Source organism: Elephantulus edwardii, unplaced genomic scaffold (assembly GCF_000299155.1).
Source record: "Elephantulus edwardii isolate Elephantulus edwardi_28Jun2011 unplaced genomic scaffold, EleEdw1.0 scaffold00180, whole genome shotgun sequence".
In the NCBI taxonomy this organism is placed as follows: domain Eukaryota; kingdom Metazoa; phylum Chordata; class Mammalia; order Macroscelidea; family Macroscelididae; genus Elephantulus; species Elephantulus edwardii.
In genome coordinates, this window is record NW_006399930.1 from 3,101,895 (window position 1) to 3,128,869 (window position 26,975).

The 26,975-nt window shown below is 38.7% G+C and overlaps 1 protein-coding gene across 8 annotated transcripts in view; it reads left to right on the forward strand.

Moving 5' to 3' along the window:
• The window catches only part of APP (amyloid beta (A4) precursor protein), a 361,031-nt gene that overhangs the window by 324,632 nt on the left and 9,424 nt on the right, over positions 1-26,975 (forward strand). For 5 of the 8 annotated variants that reach the window (XM_006896028.1, XM_006896030.1, XM_006896033.1 and 2 more), the window contains 4 exons: positions 943-1,164; positions 9,256-9,309; positions 16,658-16,758; positions 21,602-21,748. In XM_006896028.1, the coding sequence (XP_006896090.1) occupies positions 943-1,164; positions 9,256-9,309; positions 16,658-16,758; positions 21,602-21,748 (524 nt within the window). The remainder of the gene's footprint in view (positions 1-942; positions 1,165-9,255; positions 9,310-16,657; positions 16,759-21,601; positions 21,749-26,975) is intronic. The other 3 variants (XM_006896029.1, XM_006896031.1, XM_006896034.1) reach the window with 1 other exon arrangement.

Sequence of the window (26,975 nt, forward strand, 5' to 3'; positions counted from 1 at the left end):
AGCATGATGTCCCTCTCCAAAGACCTGTCTCTCCTTGGAAAATGAGATATTTGGCATCAAGTCACATGAGAAGGGCTGAGACCAGATAAGGAAAGCTTGAGCAGAGCTTTGTGTCTGCAGAGCTGCACCCAGGATGGCAGGGGGACAGATTCTGTGTTGCCGCAAAATAAGGGCTTTTTAGCACCAAGAGGACATTTGGGGAAGACAGATTTATTCTGGAAAAGCAGTGAAAACTGTTCAGAGTAGAGCAGGCTACTTGCAGTTTTGCATCCTTTGTCCTTGCTTGTGTTCAAGGAGGAACCAAGTCATTCTTGGACCTTGCCAACCCTTACAGAAAGAGATAATGTGCTGTGCACTACTTCCATGTCACCACAGACGCCACGCCACAGCACACTGTTTACACCTGTGTGATCACTGTGCATTGTGTCTAAGAGGAGGATGTGGCAATTCAGTTCTTGAGGTTCTCTCTTTCCTGGGGGTACAGCAGTAACCAGGACTTGAGAGCATCTGTCATCAGATGCCGTCAGACGTTGCCAAACAATGCTCAAAGCTCATAGTTGCCGCTCGGTAGCTGTGACTCTGTTTACTTTGCTTAACACTTGTATGCCCTTATTTTCATAACTTAAAAAATGAGTAATGCAGTTAGCATGGTTGGTCGTTTACTGAAAGGGTAGAGGTTCAAGTTTACCGTAAAGTACCTTGAAAGAAAGACCTGGGGGATCTCTTTATTTTAAAAAAATCAGCCTTTGAAAACTGTTGACACACGTGGGGTCACCATGTGTTAAAGTTGGCACAGCACATGGTTTTTTAAAGATAGAAATGATAATGGGACCCGAGTCCTGCTCTGAATGAGATCAGGCAGGTAAAAGCAATAAATGGTAGCTGCTACTGTGAATGTTGCTGATATTCACCAAAGAGATGTTTTTCTTTTGTTTTATGTAGATGAGCTGCTTCAGAAAGAGCAAAATTATTCAGATGATGTCTTGGCCAACATGATTAGTGAACCAAGAATCAGTTATGGAAATGATGCTCTCATGCCTTCTTTGACTGAAACGAAAACCACTGTGGAGCTTCTGCCCGTGAATGGAGAGTTCAGCCTGGATGACCTCCAGCCCTGGCATCCTTTTGGGGTGGACTCTGTGCCTGCCAACACAGAGAATGAAGGTAAGAGTCTCAGGCAGGGAGAAAAGTACTAATGTATGTCAAGCATGTGGACATTGGTTATATCTGTAAATTATGCACAGATATGCATGAACATATATGTGTGCCCATATGTAGGGGTGACTTGGTTTTTCTTCCTTGCACAATGGATGATGGAGTTTCTTCACAGAAATTTCTTCTTTTCAAATAGTATTTTCAGGCATCTTTCAGGAACCTTTTCCTCCCCCTATTCCATATCACATTTACATGTACAAAAGTATGTAAATACTAACAACTTAGAAAGCTTTCTTTCTAGATACTAATAAGACGTTTTTCAAGAACACAAAATTTTGCCAGATTTTGTTTATAGAAGCAAACTTTATCATGGTTTCACCTGTATAATGTGGATACCTCATAAAATACACCTCTCAGTCTAGCTCTCAATCAAATATAGAAATGTAACTGTACTTAAGTTTAGTTTTGCTTTTTAAGAAGAACCATTGCAAAAAAAAATCTCTACTTGGACTGTTACCCTAACATGAGTAATCAACCAAGATGTGTTGAAAATGAACACCTTACGGTAATATCTGACTTGAATAGCAATGTGAAGTATATCATAAAAAAACCTTACTATTTACAAAAATTATCCTTAAATAGAGGAAAATATTTTAATACTATTTAGTTACCAAAGACATGGTTAACTATAAAGTTGTATCATTAGTAAACAGAGCTTTGGTGGTCTAGTGAGTATGGAATTTTACTGCCAACCCAAAGGCAGGTGATTTAAACCCACCAGTTGCTACTGAGGAGAAAGATGGGAAAATTCCTCCTGTGCAATTTATAGCCTCTGAAAACCCACTGGAGGATCAGCTCTGAATTGATTCTGACACGATGGCAGTGAGTTGTTTTATTAATCATTACTACAGCACTGCTTTGGTCATCTTTTATAATATTGTTTTGTGCTATCAGAGGGAATAAATAAAAAGTCACAGGAAGAGATTGCCCATATTTCTCCCTTGGATGCAACTGCATGCCTTTGGAGTGGCAGCTCAACTTCTTATCCCTCAGACCTCCAGAGCTCCTCCCTTTTATCGGTAAACACATTCTGACCATTTCAAGTCTTCATCCTTGGGGAAGGTCAGGGAGATGGTTAATCTCATGTATGTAAATTGAATACACACTGTAGAGATTTTCCTGTATTAATCAATCATGGGATCTTTAATTGAGCAGGACAAAGGTAACATCTCTGGACTGAGCAGTCTTCCTTGTTAGAAAAATTAGCCCTCTTTACCACCTTTTAGGCCAGAATCAGTATCCAATGTGTAGTTTGTCACTTATGTTTGAGTCTCAGCTAGTCATGAAAAAATTTAAGTATCTATATTTTGTTCATTTAAAATTACTTCTGCCTTTAAAAACTTATTCATCTGCAGCATGATTTGAAACCATTTGTAATACATATTTTAAATCAGCTTCTCATAACGTTAGACATTTTCACCTGTTTTTCATCTGTCATGCTTCTGCATGTTAAAATGTTCCCGTTACATGTAGATTTGGGGATGGAGGGTAAAATATATTTCAGTCTTCCTAAATCTTTTCTTGAACACACACAAATGGGACCTAGAAATTGAAATGTACACAGAGTAGAATTTATGGAATGAGATTTAGTGGCCAAAAAGTGAGTTAATTTAGAAGCAGAGTTAAGATTCATTGAGAAAATGTCTGTATGTGTTTAAAATACTTCTTATTTTTATACTGTACATACTTGAGCTAAATAGATTACATATAGAGTAAAAAGAAGGCAAAGACACTCAAGGCCCTTGTCAGGATTAGCTTTTATGGAAATCAGTCTGAGACAGTGAATTCAGTATGTAAGAAAAACAGCATCACGTTTAATCGATTAATGTTATCATAGAAGATGTTTCTTTTCCCAAGTTTCCCATCTTCCTCTCCGTTTCTCACACTAATGACAACTTAGCTGCTGTATTTGAAATATCAGCCTGCACCGTTGCTTGGTGACTTTAATGAGCAACTTTAATTAAAATAAACAGCTAAACCAATATATACTAGTCAGTCTGCTTCTACATTCTCTTAACTATTTTATCTTGAGTACATGTGTATTCATATGGAAAATATATGATCTGTATTCACAAGTATGTGCATTTTTTTTTTGAGCATTCTGCTTATATTAAAATTTCAAGCTTTAGTCAAACTGACCTATTTTGCTTAAGGAAAAGAACCAAAGCTGATACTGATTGTTCCTTTTCAGTAGAAATAGAGGAAGTCTTTCCCAAAGTAATTCCCTGAAATCCAGACATTTGACACTAGATGTCTAAACCCTGAATGCCACCCGTTGCATGACCACTATTTTTCTGATCCCTAAACCTTATTCAACCAGATCAGTTACTGTAGCTTCAGCCTCAAGTCAGGGCAGCCCCATGTGTGTCAGAATAGAACTGTTCCACAGGGGTTTTTTTTCATTGGCTATTGGTTTCCTGGCAGTAGAGTGCCATGTATTTTCTTTCTGAGGCACCTCTGGGAAGACTTAAACCCGTAGCCTTTTGGTTAGCAACCAAGTATGTTACCATTTCCCCAAATCAGATAAGAAACAATGATACCAAATGCGCTGTAGTGGTGTGGCCCCTTATTGGATATCTAAGGCAGTGAATTGGATGGGAGGATATTGTCCGTCTTCCTCCTGTGGAGCAGCTGGTGGGTTCACACCAGCAGAGAAACATGGCATTTTGGCTTAGCAATGCAGCTTCCTAGGGACTGGGCCGCTAGAGCTCCCTCATTAGCAAACACTTTGATTATTTTTTTTCCTTCCTCTTCTTCTTTTTCTTTTGCTAACTAATCCAAAGGAAAAGTTTAGATTTGCTATAATGGGTTCGCCCCAGTGTGATCAGTTTCTGGAAAGCCTGTCTCCTTCCATGTGATTAATTGCCTCAGAAAGCCCACTGGAGGGTCAATTCCAACTTGATGGTACACACAACAACAACAATTTGAAGACAACACAGAGGAGCACCTTCTACTGAGAAGTAGGCTTAGAGAATGGTTTGTGACCACTGAGTTCAGATTTCTAACAGCCAGCATTATAGCTTCTGCCCTTGGAGATAATCTATACCAGGTATCCAAGGCCCGTGGGCATTACAGACTCTCATCAGGCGAGAGTCCTAGACTTAGTGCTTCTGGGTTCTTGACTGGCTGTAGCTGTTGTATCACTGTGGCTTCATCCAGAAGCTGATATTGTTGTTAAATTAAGATGTTACTATTCAGGGAGCTCTGGGGGCCTAATGGCAAGAAGTTGCATTGCAATTCCAGAGGTGCATGGTTCACATCCACCAGATGCTCTGCTGGAGTAGGAGGGGCAATCTCCTCCTGTACCAGTCAGATCTGATTTGACGGTACACACGCAAATAGATTAAAAAATTAAAAAAAAAAAAGATGTTACTCATAAACAGCAAAATTTTACCTCAGAGTTTTGTTGTTGTTGATTGCCTTCAACTCAAGCATGACTCATAGCGACCTTATGAACAAAAGGCCTGAAGCCCCTCTACAACTATCGACATTTATCAACGTTCATAGAGTTTCCAGAGGCATGTTGTTTAGGAAGTGGATGCCACTCTTGCTTCCAAACTTGTCATAGTGTGTTATATGCCGTTTAAGAGACAGTAGGCAATACTTAGGAACTCACTCGTAAGTTGTGATTCACAACATCGTCAGACCCACTACCCCTTTTCTATTTTTTTAAAGCCTCTTTAACAATCATCAGTTAAAATAGATTGAAAAAGTTCAGAGAAGGAAATCGATGTGTTAGACACCACTGTATAACGTAACTGATAGTGGAAACAATGACACAATCAAGTATTTGCCTCTGGTGCACCCAAAGAGGAAGCTGCTTTGGTGTTTTTGAGATTCTGTGAACAGTGCCAGCACCATCACTGACACAGTTGTCTTAAATAGTGACTAAGTCATGGGAACGCTCTGAGTTGTCCATTCTTGGTGTACGCTGTAGTATCTCCCTAGAAAATTAAGCTTCCACTGAGAACTGTAAAGGGGCTCTGGTCTCTAGTAGGTGGAGAGTTACCCTACAGATGACACCTTCCTGCAGTTTGAAGCCCCCAGCAGCTCAGAAGAAGGATGTGTGATCTCCTCCTATGCCGTTTACAGCTTCCAGAAACCCACTGGAGTGTCAGTTAAGAGGTGGTCACGGCTCAGTGCCAGTGAATTTGAGAAGGTTCTTTTTGTTTGTTATTTATTTTTTGTTAAAACTGTAAAAATGTTTTATCATTCTCTCCACAATGACCTTGGGTTCTGGAATCATATAACCATAAGCCATGGAATGTTCACCTGGAATAAAAAAATCATGTAGGCGACAGAACAGTTTCTCATGTGTAGAGTCACTGATACAGAGCCTATCATTGCTATCTGGGATAACTTAGGCACTAAAGGGCAACAGCACCCCCTCACCCTAAACATAAAGTCCCCCGCGTCCCACAGGTCATGCTGTTTGGATTCCAGCTCCGTGCTGAGATTGTGGACAAGTTACTTAGCATCTCTGGCTGCTTCCTAATTCAAGGTTGACTTTAGTCCCTAACTCAAAGATGTGATATGAGCATTAAATGATTCAACATGAAAAGCTTTTAGCAAAGTGCCTGCTATTAAGATATTGACTGCTCTTAAGTAGGTCCCAAATCATGCCCATACTATGCCATCCTAAGCCATATTTTCAAAAGGAGATTGCCGGCTCTTCTCCCTGGTTAAATCTTGAAACTCTCCTGAAACCTCTTTGGCATCATCACAGCACAGTTCAAATTCACTGGTGGTGGTGGTGGTAGTGGTGGTTTTTACATTCTGTCACGTCAGAACCAACTCATAGCTGAAACTCCATCAAGTTTTCAGGAGCTTTAAGTTACATGGGAGAAGACTGTCCATCTTTCTTCTGCAAGGATCTGGTGGACTTGAACTGGCAACACAATTCCTTACCCACTTGGTGAGAGTTTCCTGTAGCTTTTTTCAGTTTAAAAGGAACCCATGTTCTATCAAAGAAAATTGACAGCCTGACTTAAGGAGATTTACTCATTTGGCCTACGTAATTAAAATTAATTAATTAATTAATATGCCAAACTATATAATATATAGTCCTAAAATCTCACCTCTGCCTCTTCCTGGAATCTTGTTTCTTGTTGTTTCACCCTCTTTTTCACACTGTGCATATGGGTCTATGCACACAGAGCTATTGAAAATATCTAAAATTTTCAAAGGATTTCCTTTCATTGTTCATACAATCCTTATCACTAGAACTTCAAATGCTTACCACAAACACTATTTTCTTTTGAAACAATTAGTCAGCTCTGGAAGGAAGGTCAGAGAGCCAGGCCGACTTTGATTGCTACTGAAGAAATAAACGCAGTTCCTCTTAAACAGCTGTAAATGGCCTTAAAAATTTTTTATTCTTTAAATTTCAAATACACAAAACCTAAACAGGTGACTAAAACATAGTGGCAGTTGATGTGAGTAAAAATCCACAGTTGTCACATTGAGTGACCCTCTGCTGAGTTTCCAAGGCTGTAAATCTTTGTTGGAGGAGACAGCCTGTCTTTCAACTGGGTAACATCTGGTAGATTCAAACCACTGACCTTTTGCTTAACAATCTGACATATTATGGTGCCAGCAGGCCTCCTTTTGTATGTAATACATATATACACATTTAGAGAGGCACAAGTTCTTGAAAGACTATATGTAAGTATGTATGTACTTGTTGAGTGAAGCTGCCCTCTGGTATATTTGTGTGCTTATGTTTTTGTTTTCTTTTTTCAAAGTTGTGAAAATGTAGCCCTTAGAGAAACGTGTGGAGTGGAATACATTCACTAATGACTTAATTGTTGATTTACATGATTATTACGTCTGTATCGTGTTTGTTCTTTAAGAGTGGTTTGCTGTTCTTACCTGCACCTGAAGCATATTTGGGCATCATCATCAGGAAATTTGCAAAAAAGTGCAATAATCCTTTAGTTAACTCTTTCTTCACAGAGAATGAAACCTTCACTAAATGTTACTGAAGATGTAATAAAAAGCTACACTATACTTCATTGTTTCAGTGGTTCTATGAGTTGCAGAAAGAGAAAACCGTACTTACAGAAAAGTATTTCTCTGTCTGATATACCAATAAAGTACTAGAGATTCTCATGGCAGTAGTTGCTATTGAGTAGTCAACAGAATGGCAGTAGTGTTATTGAATAGTGAACAAATCGGCTATTTTATAAGCAAAGTTACATATTTGAAGCCTTTTGAAACAGATTTTAATTCTTTTCATTTCTCCCTCATTGCAGTTAAAGACCTCAGAAGTGTTTGCTCAAGGCCTCATACTTTGTAAATGTTAAGGTGTGGGGTTGAAGGCAGGGCAGCCAATTCTCCACCCTCCTTCCTCCCACACCCAGCTGCCAGTATGTACATGCTAAAGATCCAACTCACTTTTTCTTTTTTTAAAAAAAAAAAAACACCAAACAAAACAACCAAACACCAAACAAAACAACCAAACACCACGAACCTCAAACAAATAGGTAATGTGACACTTGCTATGTCAGCATTTTTCATCTGAACAGTTTGGTGCCACAAAGTTACCATCAGTCATGCCCTGTAACCATTACCAGCACCCATTTCTGAATTTCCCATTATCATCAACAGAAACCTGGTGCTTGCTCAGCAGTGATTTCCCCTTTTCCGTTCCTTCCCCGCCCTCCACTCCTGGCACGCACTAATAAATTTTGATCACTGTGCATTTCCCTAGAGGTGTACCATCACAGTGCGACCATTCAATCTTTGTCCTTTTGTGACTGACTTCACTCAGCATTGCTTTTCTCTTTCGATTCATCTAAGTTTCTTAGTGCTCGCAGAAACATTATTTTCTCGCATTTCTTCTCATATTTTAAATCCTCAGCTTGCCGCAGCTTTCTTCCCCTCACTATTCCTGCCAGTGTGTGGCGTTCAAAATTGATTTGAGCTTATCATCCTGCCTTTGAATGCCAGCACCGTGTGCGTCAGACAGCGCTGTGGCTTTGTGGGAGTCGCTGGTCCAGCTGCCATCCCATCGAGCACACCTTGCCTCTCTGTTAACACCTGTGCTCTGTTTCTTACTGTCTTACCTTGTCATTGCCCAGCTTTTCCAAGGGAGCTTCTCCCTCACACACCTGCATTTGCTCCTTGTCTCCTTATTAACTGCCAATGCTTTCTTTGTTTCTCTCTCCATCACTTATTTCTTTGAGGACTAGAATATGATCAATGTAATAGTCTTCAGAATCAGAAGCCCTTTGGAAATTCCAGATAATATGAGCAGTGCTGGCCACTATTGTGCCATCTATAATGCTGTATTTCTGCTTGCTTTGGATCAGACCCAGAATATACACAAAGGAAAAATTATTAAAGTCTACAAAGAGTGGAAAGAACTATTCACATTTCACACATTGTGATTGCATGTCATCTATTTTAAAAAAAAAAAAAACCCTTTTTTAAAACACACACAAAAAGAAACAACACCTAACCCAAAGAAGAAAAACTCACAGGATTACCTCTTCTACCCTCAATTCAGGAACAAATTTGGTTCATTAAATGGCAGATTATAGGGGGGAGCATTGGTCTCCTGATAAATTTTTATTTGCATTTTCCCTGGAGAGCTAACCAGGTCCTTTGCTAGTTAATTAATAGTAGAGTAAGATAAGATTGTACAGTTGTAAAAGGAAATCTCTTTTAAGGTTTTCCGCTGAGCTGGATATAATGTATTTCATTTCTAATCAAAAGCCAAGAAACTATCTCTAAACTAGCTGAGAGGAAAATCCACACTCCCCTGTCCCTCTTCTTTGATGTCTATGTGTGTCCTGGTGACTGTTTTTATTAGAAAACTAAGGAGTCGGATTGACACATCAGTGGCGATAAGCCTTTTGAAGTGGTACCCTCCCATTCCTTTATGTTCCGGGTTAACTCACTGTGGTTCTTTTCCAGCCGCTCCTTTTTATAACTTGTTTATTGCACATGCTTTTCTTTGCTCTGTGTTCCAGAGCCATGACTTACCATCTTGATTTGTCTTGTTTGCTTTCTGTGCATCTTGCTTCCTGTGCCCAGTTGAGCCTGTTGACGCCCGCCCTGCTGCCGACCGAGGACTGACTACTAGACCAGGTATCTGACTCACTTCCCTTCTCCCTGTCAGCATCTCCTGCTTGAGCCTGAGCAGTCGCCGCTACCTCCTTTCTTCAAGTTAAAGCTCTTTAAAGTATAGATCCGATGAGATAGTCCTTGAAATGGCCCAGGAAAGCAAATTTTTTTAAATTCCCTTTTTTACATTTTCTTATACTTCATTTCCCAAGTTCCTAATTAAGCCAAACATTTTTTTTATATGTATCTGAGCTTTCCTTTTAAAGCCATAAAAGAAACCCTTTTCAGCTGTCTTTTTTTTTTCTTTATTTTTTTTCAAGAGAACTTGCCTAAAAAAAAAAAAATGAGAGCTCACACTGATTCTGACTTTGCACAGCAGTAATCAGTTACTGTGGTGAACATCACTTCTTTCTTGTTTGGTATCTGGATGACTTCTAACTGAACTGGGCTCAAACTTCAGTCTGTAACTGAGGGTGACATGATTTCCTAAAGATATCCAAATTGGGATATCTTAAAAACAGGAAAGTACTTTTTCTCGCACTGGGGCCCTGTGTACATATCCCCAGTGAGTGGCTGATCCATCTCCTTGACAGATGCATATGCATAATTTTGCACACAAGTCCTTTATTTTTTTAATATTACTTACAAGTCCCATTAACACCAAAATAAACTTTTTTTTTTTTTTTTAGTTTCCAAACAGGGGAAAAGAATGCATTTTGTTCTATATTTGGCTTTTGTCTCAAGGCTTAAAAAACAACATAATACTAAAAATCATTTCATCACACCAAACAAAGCTCCAGTGTGCCTAGTATTCTCTCTGTACACAACAGTGTCCCATTGATAGTACTCAGTGTTGTCAGTGAATGGAGACAAGGAGAGAAACCATTAAGTTGATCAGCTGATATAAGAACCACATACTAACAGTGCCACTGGAGATCCATCAGATTGATAAATCCATATACTGAGAAACTTTACTCTCAGCATCACGTATTTTTCCATGTTTATTTTTTTCTTGGTCCTCCTCATAGCGCCTCTGAGCACTGGTCTGGGACCATACATAGGATTTAACCTCAGGTGAAGATACCAACCCAGAGTGGTCAACTGTGGAGCCTCAGTGCAGAGAGAGTCAGCAGCAGGGCCAAGAGTGAACGCTTCTTCTCTCGAATCAGTGCAGCTTTGAGCCACACCTGCCTGCTGGCCAGACTCAGAGAGTCTGCCTGGTGGCATCTTCATGCCTCATGCTGTGATTAACAGTGGCAGCAGAGACAGTGGAGTGATTCGTCTTGATAGCTGATCTCGTTGGTTTTATAAATTTCTATCTGTAGGGCTCTTAAAGGAAACTTAAATTATTGTACATTTGAGACAGGCTGGACTGGCATAATGTTCTCCTTATTGCCAGTGTCACATAGTGAATTTCATGGAACCAGCAGTCGGCTCAGCCAACTGGTGAGGCCCAAGGCTGTTGTGTCATTTTGATGCAAAGTGTAACCTATGCCAGCTCAGAGAATGGTCATTCACCTTGAAATTTTCTTCATGGTGCTTCTTAATTTTTTTCGTAAAAGAAGAAATACTTTTTTTATCCATAAACACAAAGCATGTTTTAGAAGCACCCTGTTAACAGAGTTTCTGTGCTAGTGTGGTCCTCCAAAGGAAGTATTCCAGAGAGACACCACCACCACAATGAATTTGACTTTTTTTTTTTGCCTCTCTGTCTTTCTTTTTTAAATATTAACATGAGAAGGACATGAATTTCTAAAAATATTCAAGGAAAAATTATCTCTTTCTAAGGGACTAGCCAAGCAATAGCTAATAGCTAGAGGTATTATGTAGTTGGTAAATAGCTAAAATCTTGGTTATAGTAGGAGCTGAAATACTCTTAAATGCATATTCTTTAATTTTTTAAATGCATAATTCTTTAATTCACAAAGATCAGTGTACTAATGCTGTGAAAGGTTGAAAGACATTAAGGTTTCTGCTCAGAGGCTTTGTCATATAGTCGAAGGAATGAAATTTGGCAGGCCAGAAAATACAAAGCAACACAAAGTGCAAAAGATTGTAGTTCCCCAAAGAGAAGCTGAGTTTTTAAGAGAACAAATCCTCCCCTAAAATGAGAAAGATCCTAGTTAAATGTGTTTATAAATATCTATGATTACCGGACATGAATTTAGACATAGACACACACATTATTTTTAACCATCTGTCAAGGTGAGTCAAGCATTTGGATAAATTTTCCTGTGTTTTGTATATTAGTTTTGGTTCTTTGTCAGGACACTTTCTGAGACCACTCATATGCATCTAACATGCCTAATTATATCTCTGGACTTTTCATCCTCAGAAAACCTTCGCAGCATTGTCATAGCCTGGCGTGCAAACAATAGCATCCTTTTTGAATAATCCTTTATCTGCAATTCTCTCCTCCTCCCATCCTCTGGCAACCACTAATAAACATTCTATCTATGGATTTTCTGTCTATGGACTGTTCTGGATATTTCTGGATCACGATACAAATGAAATCAGATAATGTTATTTTTCCCTTACCCTGACACAAGAAAGCAATTTTGTTGTTGTTTTTTCTATCCCTCTTCATTTCTATATAATCTCAACTAAGGAAAATCAGGGCATTGTAAATCCTACAGTGTAGGTTCAAGGATGGAATTTAGTAATTGCAGTGGTTATTTCTTGCCAGAATAGGACAGACTAAAATGGCTATTAGGTTTTTACTTATTTCTAGGGGAAAATGTCTAAATCAACCTTTACACCATTTAATGAGAATAAAGAAGAAAAATACATTAGTGCACTCTTCAAATGGGTGAGAAGCTTTCATTACAATCATTGACAGCTCTTTTCCAATCCTACAAGGAGAACCAAGGCAAAGTGTGCTATGCAAGACTTACCTCCCTTAACGCAAACCAAGGTCACTGCCATTTACTTAAAACTACTCATCACATTTCATTACATGCAATATCAGCTTGTTATTGATGATATTGCCCAGTAGGCAAGCATATTCATTTCTTTCTCTTCCATCTTAAATTTGCTTTATTTAGAACATCATTTCATTAAATGACCATGCATACTAAGTAAACATAAACTAGCCATAAAAGAAACTAATTCTCCTAAGAATCTCTCAAACTATCAAGGAGCAAACAATTTATCCATCTGATTTGTCACATGAATTTTTTCCTTTTTTAAGTGTGTAATCATCAAACGTATTTTCATGCTTTCAGAAAACGCCTGAGTAAACAGCTCCTTCCTTACATGCTTTTTGGTATAATCATTTGGCTCCATTCTTTAAGAAAATTTTAAGAAATCTCAGAAATGTAACTGTATTACTAGCTCTCTCTGACAACAAATACTAGAGAAATCATTATGGTTATATAAGAATCTCAAATCTAGTGCAGTATGAAAAATTCATTCTTGTAGAGTAGAAGTCAGGATGAGTTGAAATTTGTGAGAAGAAAATACTGATTAGTTTTAAAGTAGGAAAATATATATGATGAGAATAGCCCAACAGCTCAAAATGAGAGTGAGGAAAGGAGAGGTCAATGAGGAAACAAGAGTTAATAAATGAGAGAGTAAGGAAAACTCGTCGACTTTGCACTTGTCTTTAATGTCTACCTTTAAGAGGATGATCCTCAGCGAATAGAAAAACTGCAGTCCTCCATATGTCAAAAAAGGAAGTACTAGACCCAAGTTTGTTTGTCTACTATAACATAACAAGTAAGACAAAACCTAGTAGTGTGAAACACCAAAAATTAGTTTCCTGTCACATTTTCAGGTTGTTGTTGTTGTTGTTGTATGTGCCATCAGGTTTCCTGCAACTCATAACAACCCTATGTACAATGGCTCTGAAGCCTATTCAGAGCCTATCTCACTGACTCTGACACACCTACCTCCATTGCCCTAGTTACTGTATCAATTAATTTCATCCGAGGGCGTCTTCTCCTGTGCTTTCCCTCTACCCTTCCTTTTCCAAGGATCAGTCCCTCCTGGCCTCATGCCCAAAGGATATGAGACAGAGCTTCAAAATCCTAGCCTCCAAGGAAAAACTTGATTTCACCCTCTCCAAGACAATCCATGGTATGTTCAAGACTCTTCTCCAGCACCACAACTCAAAGGCATAAGTTCTTCATCTATTATCCTTAGTCATTGTCCAGCTCTCTAATACATAGCAAGTAAATGCAAAGACAGTGGCCTGGATCAGGTACATCTTAGTCTCTAAACTGACATCATTGATTCTCAGTACTCTAAAGAGGTCCCTAACAGCAGATTGTCCCCGTGCAATTCGACTTTTGGTTTCCTGACTGCTGGTGCCAAGAGTGTTGATTTGGAGCCAAGTAAACTGTAACTGTTAACAACCTTAATGTCTTCTCCATCTATCATGGTGTTGCCAATTGGCCCAGTGGTGAGAAGCTTTGTCTTCTTGATGTTGAGCTTCAGTCCATATAAACTGTTGTCCTTGACCTTCTACAACAAGAGCTTCAGGTCCTCCTCAGTTTCCACAAGCAAGATTGTGTCATCTGCATAACATAGGTTGTTGATGAGAGTTTTCAGGTTAGAATTTCATGATTTTACCAGAGTGGCAGCCATCTGAAGACTCGCCTTGCATTTGTGACTGTTAACAGAAGACCTAACTCCTGGCTGTATCTTGACAGTACCCAACCGTTTCACCATGTAAATCTCTGTAGCACTGCTTGAGTGTCCTCACAGTATGACAGCTGTCTTTTGGTAGACTATGTAATCCAAAGTAGGAATAATACTGCAGTGCATTTTATGACTTATTCTCAAAAGTCACACATCATCCCTTATGCCATGTATATTCATCAACAGTGACCACTTTATGCAGGTCACACCAAAAGAAAGGAAGTTCCACTTTTTGAAGGGAAGAGCACTGATAAATGTGTGGGCATATTTTTAAAAACACGAAACTTATCTAGGTAATAAGTCCAAGTTCTTATGACTCAGGCAGATCACAGACTAAAATCATAGAAACACTATTAAAAATCATTATAGAAGTCTGGAAAAGATGGTGGTGGTGGTTTTAGGCATCATCTAGTTGAGTGTGACGAGCAATGACCCAGTGAATAATGGATGTGAACCCCGTCCTATCTTGTGCCATCCTCATCATTTCTGACATGTGTGAGCCCTTTGCTACAGTCACTGTGTCAATCTATCTCATTTAGGGCTTCCTCTCTATTGCCTACATGCCACCCTTCTAAGCATCATGTCCCTTTCCAAGGAATGGCCTCTTCTGACAACATGCTCAGAGTATGTGAGAGGCAGCATTGCTCAGAGTATGTGAGAGGCAGCATTGTCATCTTTGCCTCCAAGGAGCATTCTGGCCACACTTCCTCCAAGAATATCATTGCTAATGTCAGATGGATCCTGGCTGAAAGCAGAGAATACCAGAAGAATGTGTATTTGTGCTTTACTGATTATGCAAAGACATTTAATTGTATTGACCATAACAAATTATGGCTAACATTGAGAAGAATGGGAATCCTAGAACACTTAATTGTGCTCATGTGAAATTTATACCTAGAAGAAGCTGTTATCCTAGCAGAGCAAGGAACCACTGCATAGTTTAAGATCAGGAAAGGTATGTGCCAGGGTTGTAACTTTTCTCCACGCCTATTCAGTCAGTACGCTGAGCAAACCATTCAAGAAGCTGAACTTTCTAAAAACAATAAGTAAGGATGAAGGAAGGAGAATTGATGCTTTTATTTTTTTTTTAATTGATGCTTTTAAACTATGATGTTAGAGAATAGGATTGAATATCCCATGGACTGCCAAATGTACAAACATATCATGTCTTGGACGGGGGGCAGTCAGAATGTTTCCTGGAGACCAAGGTGACAAAGCTGGAGAAAATAAGGTGGGAAATTACAGCGAAGAAAATAGTGTTCTAACAGATAATAAGAAGGAAAATAGCTTCACAGTCTAGGAGAGGTGTGTGCTGGCTCTGCTCTAGGACCATCTTTTGAATAGGTTAGTAAATGGAAGCTTATTTAGCAGTTGGACAAGAATACAGCAGTATGTCAGAACCAATATGGGTGTACTAGGTCTTGTCACATTATCCTGATTTCCTCTGTGAATCAGCTATGATGTTAGGGCCAGACATCATATTTAGGAAACATTATGCTTTTCTCTCTCAGCAAAGTGTGTGGCAAGTTTTGCATCACCTTTTATATATGATTGTAAGAGCAATTAGACTAAGAGCAAGAAATTAGACCCAGGGGGCATTGAAGAAAATGAGAGAATGCAGCTCAAGTCAGAGAATCAATCAGCAGGGCATGGAATCTCTTCCTCAAGAACTGAACTTGTTCAAGGCTCAGCTACAGAAAGGACAGTTAGGCTTGCTGTGTGTAGAATGTGCCTCAAAGAGTAGAGATTGCAGGAAAGCCGTTTTTCCCTTTTTTGGCTTAATATGTGAGAAAGCCCATCCTAGTAAATAAAACAATCTGAAAATGGAAGCTAATGGGTGTTTTCATGTGTGTTTGAGCAAGAGCAGAGTCAGCCCATTGCTAGGAATGTAGAAACTGATGTTTTATTTATGCCATCACTTTGCTTAAAAAAGTTAACTTTGCCTCCTTTTTGAACTTTTAAATTTTTCTGTGAATAGTGAAAATTACCATATTAGATAAAGCATCATTATCGTATAGAGATAGCAATTTATAGAGTTGGAAAGTTTATTCTGTTATTCCAAAGGAAGCATTTTCAAGAGGTACATACACCAACTCTTTATTCATCAGGAAAGCCAGTGAAAATGCACATCAATAATTAGAACAGTTAACCAAATAAATGATACTTGTGGAATTGTCCTACAATACTTGACTGTATGGATGCATAAAAATCAATTATTTGTGTTGAACAAAGCCCAAAATAACAATTTTATTCTAACAGGTAATTAATACTCCTTTATTTTTTAAGTCCTTTCTATTTAATACTCCTTTTTAAAAGTCTTGTCTATTTTCTGAAGGAATGATAACACAAGGGAGAAGATCCATAATCAGACCCACACAGGAAGCCCTAAATCGAGCCCGCAAACTCTGGGAGCAGGTTTTTCCCAGTCATCATTTGAATTCAGTTTATCTTCCCTTTATAAAAATTATAGCATGTGCTTAAAGGAAGTAGACATCTTAAGTTCAGATACTTTACCTCTCATTTATTTCTCTAAAATAGCTGATAGTTATGTTTTTAACTACAGAGTATTGTTTTATTTGGGTTTTTTACATTTTAAATAATCAAATCTATTTACCGCTAACTTTAGATCTCGGAATATGGGGATGGTTTGTTGACCTTTATATAATAATGTCATTGTTTACATGTTAAAGTAATTGGTTGTTGTACCTCCTTTAATTGCTGTGTAATTCAGGTTCAGGACTAACAAATATTAAGACAGAAGAGATCTCGGAAGTGAAGATGGACGCAGAGTTCCGACATGATTCAGGATATGAAGTTCATCATCAAAAATTGGTAAGTCAGTAATTCACCATTCTCTCTCTGCTCCTCTGATCATCTTTTCAGATAACCTATTAACTTTTCTTTATTTTTTTATTTTTATTATTATTTTTTTACAGAGTTTTTGGATTTCCGTTCATTCATTGCCACAATTTTCTCCCTGCCCACCCCTCCCCACCAGCTCGCTTCCCCCTCCGAAGAGAGAAAAAAAAAAAAGAAAACAAATTCCTTCATTAGTATACAATTCCCATGTCCCTTCCCCCCACCCCGAGTACACTTCTCTGTGCAACCTTAATTCTGGATTCCTGTGATAACCTATTAACTTTTATCTATCCTGTGTCAGAAATTGAGATAAAAATGGCTCACTTACCTCTAATGCCTTGTGAAGACACAAAGAGACCCTTGTGTTTTTACGTTTCTGTTGCCTCAGCATAAACACTGTTTCATGCTGACATCCTGTGTGTCAGAGGAGCGCTGTGCTCCAGGGGGCCTCTCTTTCTTTTATCCATCATTCGTTTCATATTGTTATTGAATATACACAGTAAAAACATACATAGTTAATTTTTGTACATGTACATTTCAGTGACAGTGATTACATAACTTTGTAATTCTCACCCCCCTTTCTGAGTTATCCTTCTCCAATTAATATGCACTCACTGCCTTTAATATTCCTGTCTAATCTTTCAAGTCATGTTTGTCAGTTTGATCACACATAGATAGCTCTTAATAGAGCATAGTGCCCAAAACAGACATGTTTAAGAGTCATTTCAGGAATTTATCCAGCCTCAGTAGCTCTGAAAAAATCTAGATTCCATGTAAATTTGAAGTTCTGTTCTAAATTTTCCACCTTTTAATCAGATTCTCCTATAGATTGATCAAAATGTCCCATAATGGTAGCTGGTTCCATTCAGTTCTTCCTGTCTCTTGGCAAAAGAGGCAAGTGTTCCTAGAGGCAATCAGCCACACTTTCTTCTTCCTCTTTTTCCTCTCTGTTGCACCAGGCAAATAGGGAACAGTTGTTATGTCTTGGATAGGCATCTGCAAGCTTCTAAAATCCATAACATTCTACACCGCATTGAAACAGATGAGGGAAAGAACTGCTTAAAAGGAATATATGATTAGGTATTATTTGCATGACAACAGTCCAGAATAAGAGCTGCATAGTAGTGGACTGGGGTGGGGGTGGGGAATTGTACAACAATGAAAGATTCTTTTTTTCCCCCCAAAAAAAGAAAAGCAAACTGGAGGGTGGTGGGCAGGGAGGGAAAAGTACAACAATGAATGAATAGAAATCTAAATTCTCTATAAACTTTCATGAAAAAAAAGAAAACCCATACCATTTTCTTTTCCTTAATTGTTTTTCTGTTATTATTGAGACTATATACAGCAAAACATGTAATAATTTCTCATATACAATTCAGTGGTATTGATGACATTCTTCAAAATTTCTTATAATGAAGAAAAAGAACTTTTCATGAAGTGAAAATATGATAATTTATGAATTATATATGCCCTTGTCTTATTAATCATGCACACCTTCACAGCCTACCAACTAAATTCCAAATATACACAGTCATAATAACTATGTTTGGTTGCCTTTGAGATTTTGCTGACTTAAATCTTGTAAAAACTGTAGGTTTTCTTTTTACTTGTTTTTCTAAGTTTTGTCTGTTTAGTGATTATTGAGACTACACACAACAAAACTTAGACTAATTCTACAGCTTCATCATGTACAAGTGACGTTGGTTACATTCTTTGAGTTGTGAACCTTTGTTGTGTGCTGTTGAGTTGAAACTCACTCCCAGCTGATCTCCTAGTGTGTTATCAGAGACTATAAATTGCATCGGAGATTGCAAAGAACAGCTGGTTTATCCAAACCACTAATATTTAAACTACACTGTTGTTCTGTTTTAAGATGGCTTCAGGGGAAATATTAGGTTTAAGATTTTGAGATTTTTCTCACCATAGTAGTTTGAGAGGAGATTCATAAAGTTTTCAGTGGTTGGTTTTCAGAAATAAATTGCCTTTCTTCTGAGGCACCTCTGGGTAGACTCAGACTTCCATACACGGCCTCCTAAGCTTGTGCAGCACATAGTGAACTTAACTCCTGATATAGCAGCTATTTTAGTTAACTTCCCCAATCTTTTCTAGGAATACTTTCATTAGAGTTGCATCTATTTGCACAAGTCTTATATTTGGGATCATAATCATTGGGGAGGCAGGGCATAATATTTACATCACATCTATTTGACCTTAACTGTAGCAAGTACTTATTTCTTGAATGCATTGATTGCCAAAACTGTTTATAGATTCCTATGAAATAGTGAATTATTTGAATAATGCTACAGGGTAAGTTTATCATTTGAAAGATGAAAAGCTGAAGTAAGCATGTCCAAACACCACTTGACTTCACTGAGCGCTCTTTCTAGCTGTCCAGTCCTCTCATCTGTGGTTTATGTCTATCCCTTTGTTTCTTATCTCTTTGTCTTGCCTTTCCTTCCTGCTTCCTCCTCCTGCTCCCACTTTTGCTTTTCAAGGTTCCTGCCTAGAGAAGATCACTGAATGTGGGTGGGGGCAGGGCTGTGGGCTGCAGTACTATTTATTCTCTAACGTTTGGGCCAGAAAGGCTGCAGCTTTCTTTTCAGATGAAATCCCTACCCCCCTGCCCCAGGTTAGAATTGGAGTAAATGAAAATGTAACTGCCTCCTCTTCAGGCAGTTCCTACAGCTTGTCCAAATCCTTCATCAAAAGCTTAGAAATTCACATCAGTTGTATCTCAGATGTATATGAGAGCTCCCTTTATCTATTAAAAGCACAGTAAGGGGGTTAAAATAATAAAGAAAACAACTTTATTGTATAGTCTCTGGTGAATAAAAATTGGTAATCGTTAGAGCAGTAATAGTGTTTGAAACACACATGTCCTCTGTGTGTATGGGGGGGGTATTCTTTCACAATGGGAAAATAATTTTCTAGTAGTCATAAATGTACAAGTCATAAAATTAAAATCTAATAGAAATGCCTCTACAGTAGTGTTCGTGTTTCTTATTACACGGAATAACTAGCAAATCACAGCTGACTTGGCATTCACCCCATGACTTTCTGTGAAAGGCGTGCTGCCTTTTGAAGTATGGTCTCAGATAACAAGTTAGTCCAGTCAGTGATTATGATTATGAGATGCAGAAGAGATTGAAAAGAAAAGCTAGGAGGAACCGCTGAAGAGTTAGGGAGTTAGGAGACAGAGAAGTAAAGATTAGTATGCTGCTTGGCATTTATGGGGTCTGTGTCCTAAAAGCCCATCTCTGCAAGTACCTTAGCTCCTGTAATGCGGTAATGCGACAGTGAGTAATGACACAAGCAGCAATTAGGAGAATCAGCTCCCTCTACTAAGCTAGTTGATAAGATAATGTCCTATAATTAGTGCAATGAATATTACAAAATTACAGTATTTTCTTAAAGACATAGCAAGATGTCCAGACTTACATTTATTCTTGATAACTTCAAACTAGTATTATTAACTAATTAATGATTTGTTTTTTATGAGTAAGTTGAACTAGAAGCTGGTTTACTAAGAGGAATAACAATTTCTGATTTTGTTTCAGAAACATCAAGAACAAAGCCTTTTTAGAAATTTGCTTTATTTAGTCTATTTAAATTCCCTTTTCAGATTGTTATGTTACTTTTAGCTATATGCAAATAAGTCTCTCTTTTTCCTGTCTGAAGGTTATATGGAAAGAATTACAAATTCACTATTTTTGTCAATTTTAATGTAACAAATTTAGTGTATGTTTAATAATAGCTTGAAGATAATCCCTTATATAACAAGATTTTAAAATCCCAGAGTGCTTTTGTAAGTCCATTTTAGTAAAGTGGAAAAATAATGATTGCTTTTATTTTCTAAGCAGTATGAAGAAATATCGTACAGTAAACTAATCCAACTCAGTACGTTGTCTCTTTGCAATGTCCTCTCAATACTTCCCCACCCCCTTTAATCCAGACAAACAGCAAGGGCAAAGCAGGATTATTTTCGATTTCACAATACTATGAAAAATGTGTGCGTTGTATATGACCGTATAGATTCTTACTGCCTAATTCTTCCCTTTGAAAGAGCTCCTTAGAACCTTGTGCTTCTCAAAGTTAATGTCCTGCTGAATTATTGCCATTTAAGTAGTAAGATGCATTTTTCTTTGGTCTTAATGCCTTTGTTTCAAAGTGCTTATTCCTGGATACTAAAAATGTCCCAGCCTCCAAGGAAATGAGCACATCCCTCTAGGTTTGACGAGCGTCTGAAGCACAGTTGTTGCAAAGTCATACTCCCAGGTCAGGTTTTCAGTTCTAAACTTGCTGTGACTGGGAAAATACCAACCTCCTGCCATGATTCTGCTCCTGTCTTTTATAGGGTTTTTTGTCGTTGCTGTTTGGGATTTTTTATGTTAATCAGTGACCAACTTTTATTGTATGACTTATGAAATTATTTTTTATTTACAAAATTCATATGCATTGTTTTTCACACTAGTTCCTTCCCATTTCCCTAACACCCCCCACGCCCCCATTTTACAGATTTTGATAGACCCAGGAGCTATCCTCCACTTGTTGCAGAAAGTTCTACCTGTCAAAGGGCTTCAAGTCTTTACAAACTTTTTTTATGTCATTATAGTAGCTTCTAAGAGAAAAATGCAGTTGTCATTCTTAAGTATAATTTTGGTGTTTATTTTCAAATAATGAATGAACTAACTTATCAACTCCATCTTGGACCTTAAGGTTGATTTAGGGCAGACAGTGTACTGTAACTTCACACATAACTTATCTAAATGTCTCCTGAAATTACAATCCTTTTTTTTTGTTTTGTTTTGTTTTCAAGGTATTCTTTGCAGAAGATGTGGGTTCAAACAAAGGTGCAATCATTGGACTCATGGTGGGTGGTGTTGTCATAGCAACAGTGATTGTCATCACCTTGGTGATGCTGAAGAAGAAACAGTATACATCTATCCATCACGGTGTGGTAGAGGTAAGGGAAATCAGCTGTCTATTTTCCAAGTGGTCAGTGAAGAAAGACCATGGAGGAAGTATGGTTTGTGTTAGGATCATGCAGGTAGCTCTTTATTGAAAAAAATATATTCTTTTGTCATCCTCAAGTTAGAGCTCTTCTTTCTGTTCATTTTTTTACATGTTTTCCTTTATTACAGTTTATGCTAAGTACAGTGATCTTGGCATTTGGGCATTTGAGGTTTGGGCTGTTAACCTTATTATTATAATTTGTATACCAACGTGATCAAAATAATACTAATGCCACTGCCTACATGAAAGAAAATTGTGATACTTTGATATTTTCTAAAAAAGAGTCTCAGATATTAGAAATAGAAAAGAAGAATGTTCTGTTGTTTTAAAAAAAAATCCAATCTAAGCACATTTACATAATTTATTCCTGGGGTTTTGTTTTGAGTTTGGGGTTTTTGTTTGTTTGATGTGTTTTTTGTTTTGTTTCTCTCTCAAGTAGTGTGGCCTCTAAGCAAAACCATATCACAGGGAATAATAGTCATTTTAAGAGTCTGACCTTTACATTTTCACAGGAAATTACATTAAACTAAACATTGTAAGCAAAATAGACTTGGTTATTGTTCATCATGTTGTTAAACATAATACTCTGCATTTCTACTTGAAATCTCTTTAACTTTTCAGGGTGTCAGTGCAGAGCACCAGAGGTGGAGTAAAGACACAAGTGACAGTTACAATTAACGTGCAATTATGCTTCCTTTTGAACCTTTCTCCCCATAGGCCAATCTGTGGCTAACAAGAGAATACAACACAGAAGTGAGTTAGAGCAACAGAACAATAGTCACAACATTCAAATATGCCTCCTCTTAATACCCCTCTTAAATGCAAAATTTTGAAAATAAGTAAAATTTCCCATATCAGTTCTTCTTTTGTCTTTAATATCATTTTGGAGGGGAGAAAGAAAACTTTCTGGTATATGCAACTTCATAGTAAACTGTTGTGGTAGTGGTGTTACATGCCATCAGTAACTATAGTGACTCTATATGTACAACAGCTCTGAACCCTGCTCTGTCCTAAGCCAACATTATTGTCTCTGACACACCTACCCCATTCATTACCCCAGTCACAGAATCAATCCATCTCATTGAGGGTTTTCCTCTCTTCTCTTGTGCTGTTCCTCCACCCTTCCAAGCTTGATGTCCCTTCCAAGGACTGGTCCTTTCAACACATCCAGAGTATGTCAGATGAAGCTTTAAAACCCTTGCCTCTAAGGACCAGCCAGCCTGGTTTTACCCTTAGAGAAGGATAATTTTTAGAATTAAAAGAGATTAGTTATTGATCAAATGGGTTCTTTTGTTTGTTTGTTTGTTTGTTTGTTTTTATTTTGCAGGTAAGAACATTATAGCTCAGAGAAATAGTGTATAAAAAGAAAACTAAGTAAAGCTTGGTCTACTGTTGCACTATTAATTATTAAGATCAAGGTTAATTAGTGGTATAATCATTGCTTTTTCCCAACATATTAATTGCTTTTTGGTGTCTTTGAGTCACTTCTGACTCAAACAACCTTACAGTTTAATAGAATGAAACATTACCAGTCCTACACTAACATTAAAATTGTTGCTGTTGGAACCTGCTGTTAATAAAGTCCAGGTATTTCTAGAATGCCTCCCTAGCCCCAAGAAAATGTGCTTCAAACTCATTTTTCTCATAGGCATGCAGGAACAGTTTAAGTCAATTAAATTTGTGGTGAAGCCAGGAATCTCATTTTGTTCAGCACTTAAGGATCCCCACAAAGTAATTGTTTACAGGAGCTGCTGCTGGAAAATAGTTCAGAAGCATATTTCTCCATTCATGCTCCTGTAGCTGTTCTAAAGGGAAAGGAAATGAATGGAGTTTAGGAAAAAGGTAGCAAGGCAGGAAGATGCAAGCTAGATTACATAAAATAGTCAATGTGTCAGCACTAATGACAGTATTTCTCAGCTCTGGCCCTCCACAGAGTGAAACATAGATTATCATTGATGCTGTTGTGGTGGTGATGGTGATGTTGATGATCTGAGTTGGAACCGGTCAACAGCTGACCCTCCAGCTATTTCCGAGACTGTAAATCACATGATAGGAGATTGCCCGTATCTTCCCTGTGAAACACCTGATGGATTTGAACTGTGTACCTTTGCATCATGCCTGGAAGAGTAGAGGAAGATCTGGATGAGATGGATTAACACAGTGACTATGGCGATGCAGTCAGGGGTGTAGGAGATGGTGAGGTTGGTCCAGGCCAGGGCAAGGTTCGGAGCTATTGTTCATCCAGTCGCTATGCGTCAAGGTCGACTCAGTGGCACATAACAACAACAAGAAGCCATTAGTTTATCTCATTCCCACTCCATACAATTTTTCCCCCATTTTAATTTTACACTTAAAGATGGTTTTATATTTGAATGTTTGGAAAGACCCCCTATTAAATTCTTGAATACAATGGAATCTCTTCATTGCCTTGGTCTAATGGAGGTGCTCATGATCCACTTTCTGTCTGCAGAGTTTCTCCCTGTCTTGATGCCCACGTTGGGTGCCATGGGCCAGAGTCCACAGGGCAAGGCAGAAAAGCCAGGCTGTTAGCAAGGTCAGGCTGTGCATGAGACTTGCCGGGCAGCTTTCCTAAACCAGAGATACTGAGTGTACACACTCTCCAGTTAAGGGGCCAGATTTGTCTTGCAGGCAGGTTTGTGCAGAGCTGACACCCAGTACTAGTGTGCCTTGCTTTTAGCCTTCCCCTTCTCTAAGTAGAATCTAGGTGGCCAGTTGCCATCAAGTCAACTCCACATCATAAAAACTGTATGTATAATAGATAGGCACATTGTCTCATCCTGTGTTATCTGCATGATCCCCAGTGAATCCGAGTCCTTTGTTGCTGTTGTTATGCCGGCTCATCTCACCAGGGAGTCTCACGAGCTCTCCTTTCCTAAATATGGTATCTTTACTCCCACAGTTGAGATTCTCTGATGTCATGCCCAAAGCACGTGAGCCCAAACAATGTTCTGAGGTGATCTACAAAGATTTCATTGGCTAATTCTCTAACATTTTCTATATTTTACATGACCAGACATTTCTCTTTGGTCTAGACTCTCTGCTGAGACCTGCCCACCCACCACAGGTGACCCTGCTAGTGTTTGAAATACTAGTGGCACAGCTTTCAATATCACAATGCACAAGTTGCCACAGAACAACAAACATGTTTTTATTAATAGCTTTATTTCCAGTTGGAGATCAGTAGTTGCTAGTTTTTAAGCATAAGAAGATAGTGTTGATTTAAAATGACTGACTTAGCTGTAAGAACAACAATGCATCCAGTAAGCCATTAGCCCTCCTTTTCCAAAGAGATGACTGTTTTCTTTGTGCTTTGAGCGGTGAAGCTGGAGCCCTTTGATCTGCTGTTTCCCAAAGGGGCCCGTCATGTCAGTACCTCTGGTGGCTGAGAGCCATGGTGCCAGCTGAGTTCTTCACCACTGTGTGTTTTAATATGGTCCTTCGAGACTCTATGACTAGTAGCACATGGATCTTTTCAACACCGCTGTGCTTCTACCCTGAATAGTTAGAAGGGCACGCTGGAGGCCCTGTTCCTGTCACTCCTTAACTAGAAGGGGCAGTGGCACACAATTTTTGTTTACTATAGCATGTAGAAAAGTTGCTTTCACGAATCTTACCATGAATCCATTGCTGTTACTTTGATTCCAACTCATAGGAACCCTGTTGGTCGGAGTTGAACTGCCCCATAGGGTTTCCAAACAAGAATGCAGTCAGCAGAATGTCAGGGGAGGTCAATCCACTGACCTTTAGGCTCACACCCACAAGCTTCATTACTGTGCCTCCAGGACTCCTTCACGTCACACACACGCCTCCCTAAATATCTCACTGATGATTTAAACAAAAAGAGAGTTGCTTATTTAGCCTTGTGTGGACGTGTGCCATGACTTGTCCGACGGGTGTGCATCATACTTGTGACAAGGTTAGCACATCAACTAAAGGTCCTTTCTCACTAAGCAGAGGTGAACTGTGAGTGCTAAGGCACCTAGCAGCCACTCGTGTGAGCAGCTTAGAGCATTTGGAGAGAATCATCTGGTTAAATTGGAAGCAGAGGCAGGAAAAGAAGATATAAAGGTGGATGAGAAATGTCTATGTGGCTTTAAATGAATGACAGGAAGACAAACTAGAAGGTCAAAGAAAAGAATCAAAAGGAGGATGGAGTAGCAAAGGAGCTACCAAGCCTGCCCTGGGAATGGCAGTGTGGACAGCGAGCACAAGCGGAATTCATCACAAAAAGATGTCAATATAATTAAGAAAAAGAACAAATACACAGTTGCACAGAAAGCCAACACTGGAAGGTGACGTCAGAGTCATTGCTGTCAACTTGGAACTGAATCATAGCTAACTCTCCAGCAGTTTTTCAGTGAGGATATTTCCCAAGAAGCACTTGGTGGATATAAACCACCAGAGAGGCGCGGCAGTGCAGTGTCTGCAGACTCCACCCCATATAAGTTTACCAACTAGCTAGTTTAGTCTCTTTGTTTTTCATCCCCTTTCCCATCTCACCTCGTTCCTTTGCTGGTGCTTCACTCTTTACTTAATTGCATAGATGTTAGTTATTCCCATACTCCTTTGCTCGTTTACCTTGGCCTGACATCATGCTAGGGGATCAGGACTTTACTGTTTGCCTTAGGTCAGTACCATACACAAAAGGACACCTATACTTACTAATTATGAGCATGCAGCCTGGTGGTTATAATGCATCATAAAATTAAAATGTGTTCCCAGTCCTTCTCCAGAGCTTCAAATAAATACACCACAAGGTTAATAAACGGAGATAAATATAAACTGAAGAGACTCAAATAAAATTTTATCTTTATCGTCTGACAGTTGCACTATAAATTCCCCCCAGATATAGTGAAGGAATAAATGATACCGAAGAGTCAAACTCAAATAAAACCAGAGTAGGAATGAGACATAAGCCAAAGACTATTCAGCGGTGTTTTAGCACTAAAAAGCTGTTTAAGTGCAAGTGAATCAGGCTGTTAGGCTCCACTTCTTAAAGTGTCATCAGCAGTGCAGTCCCTGGTATAGAGGTCAACATGGACAGCTGGTCAACTGGAGGTTTATGTTCACCTAGAGGTGCCTTATTATAAAGGCCTGGTAGCCTGTGGCTGACTCCGAGAAGAATGGGAATCCCAGAACATTTAATCGTGCTAATG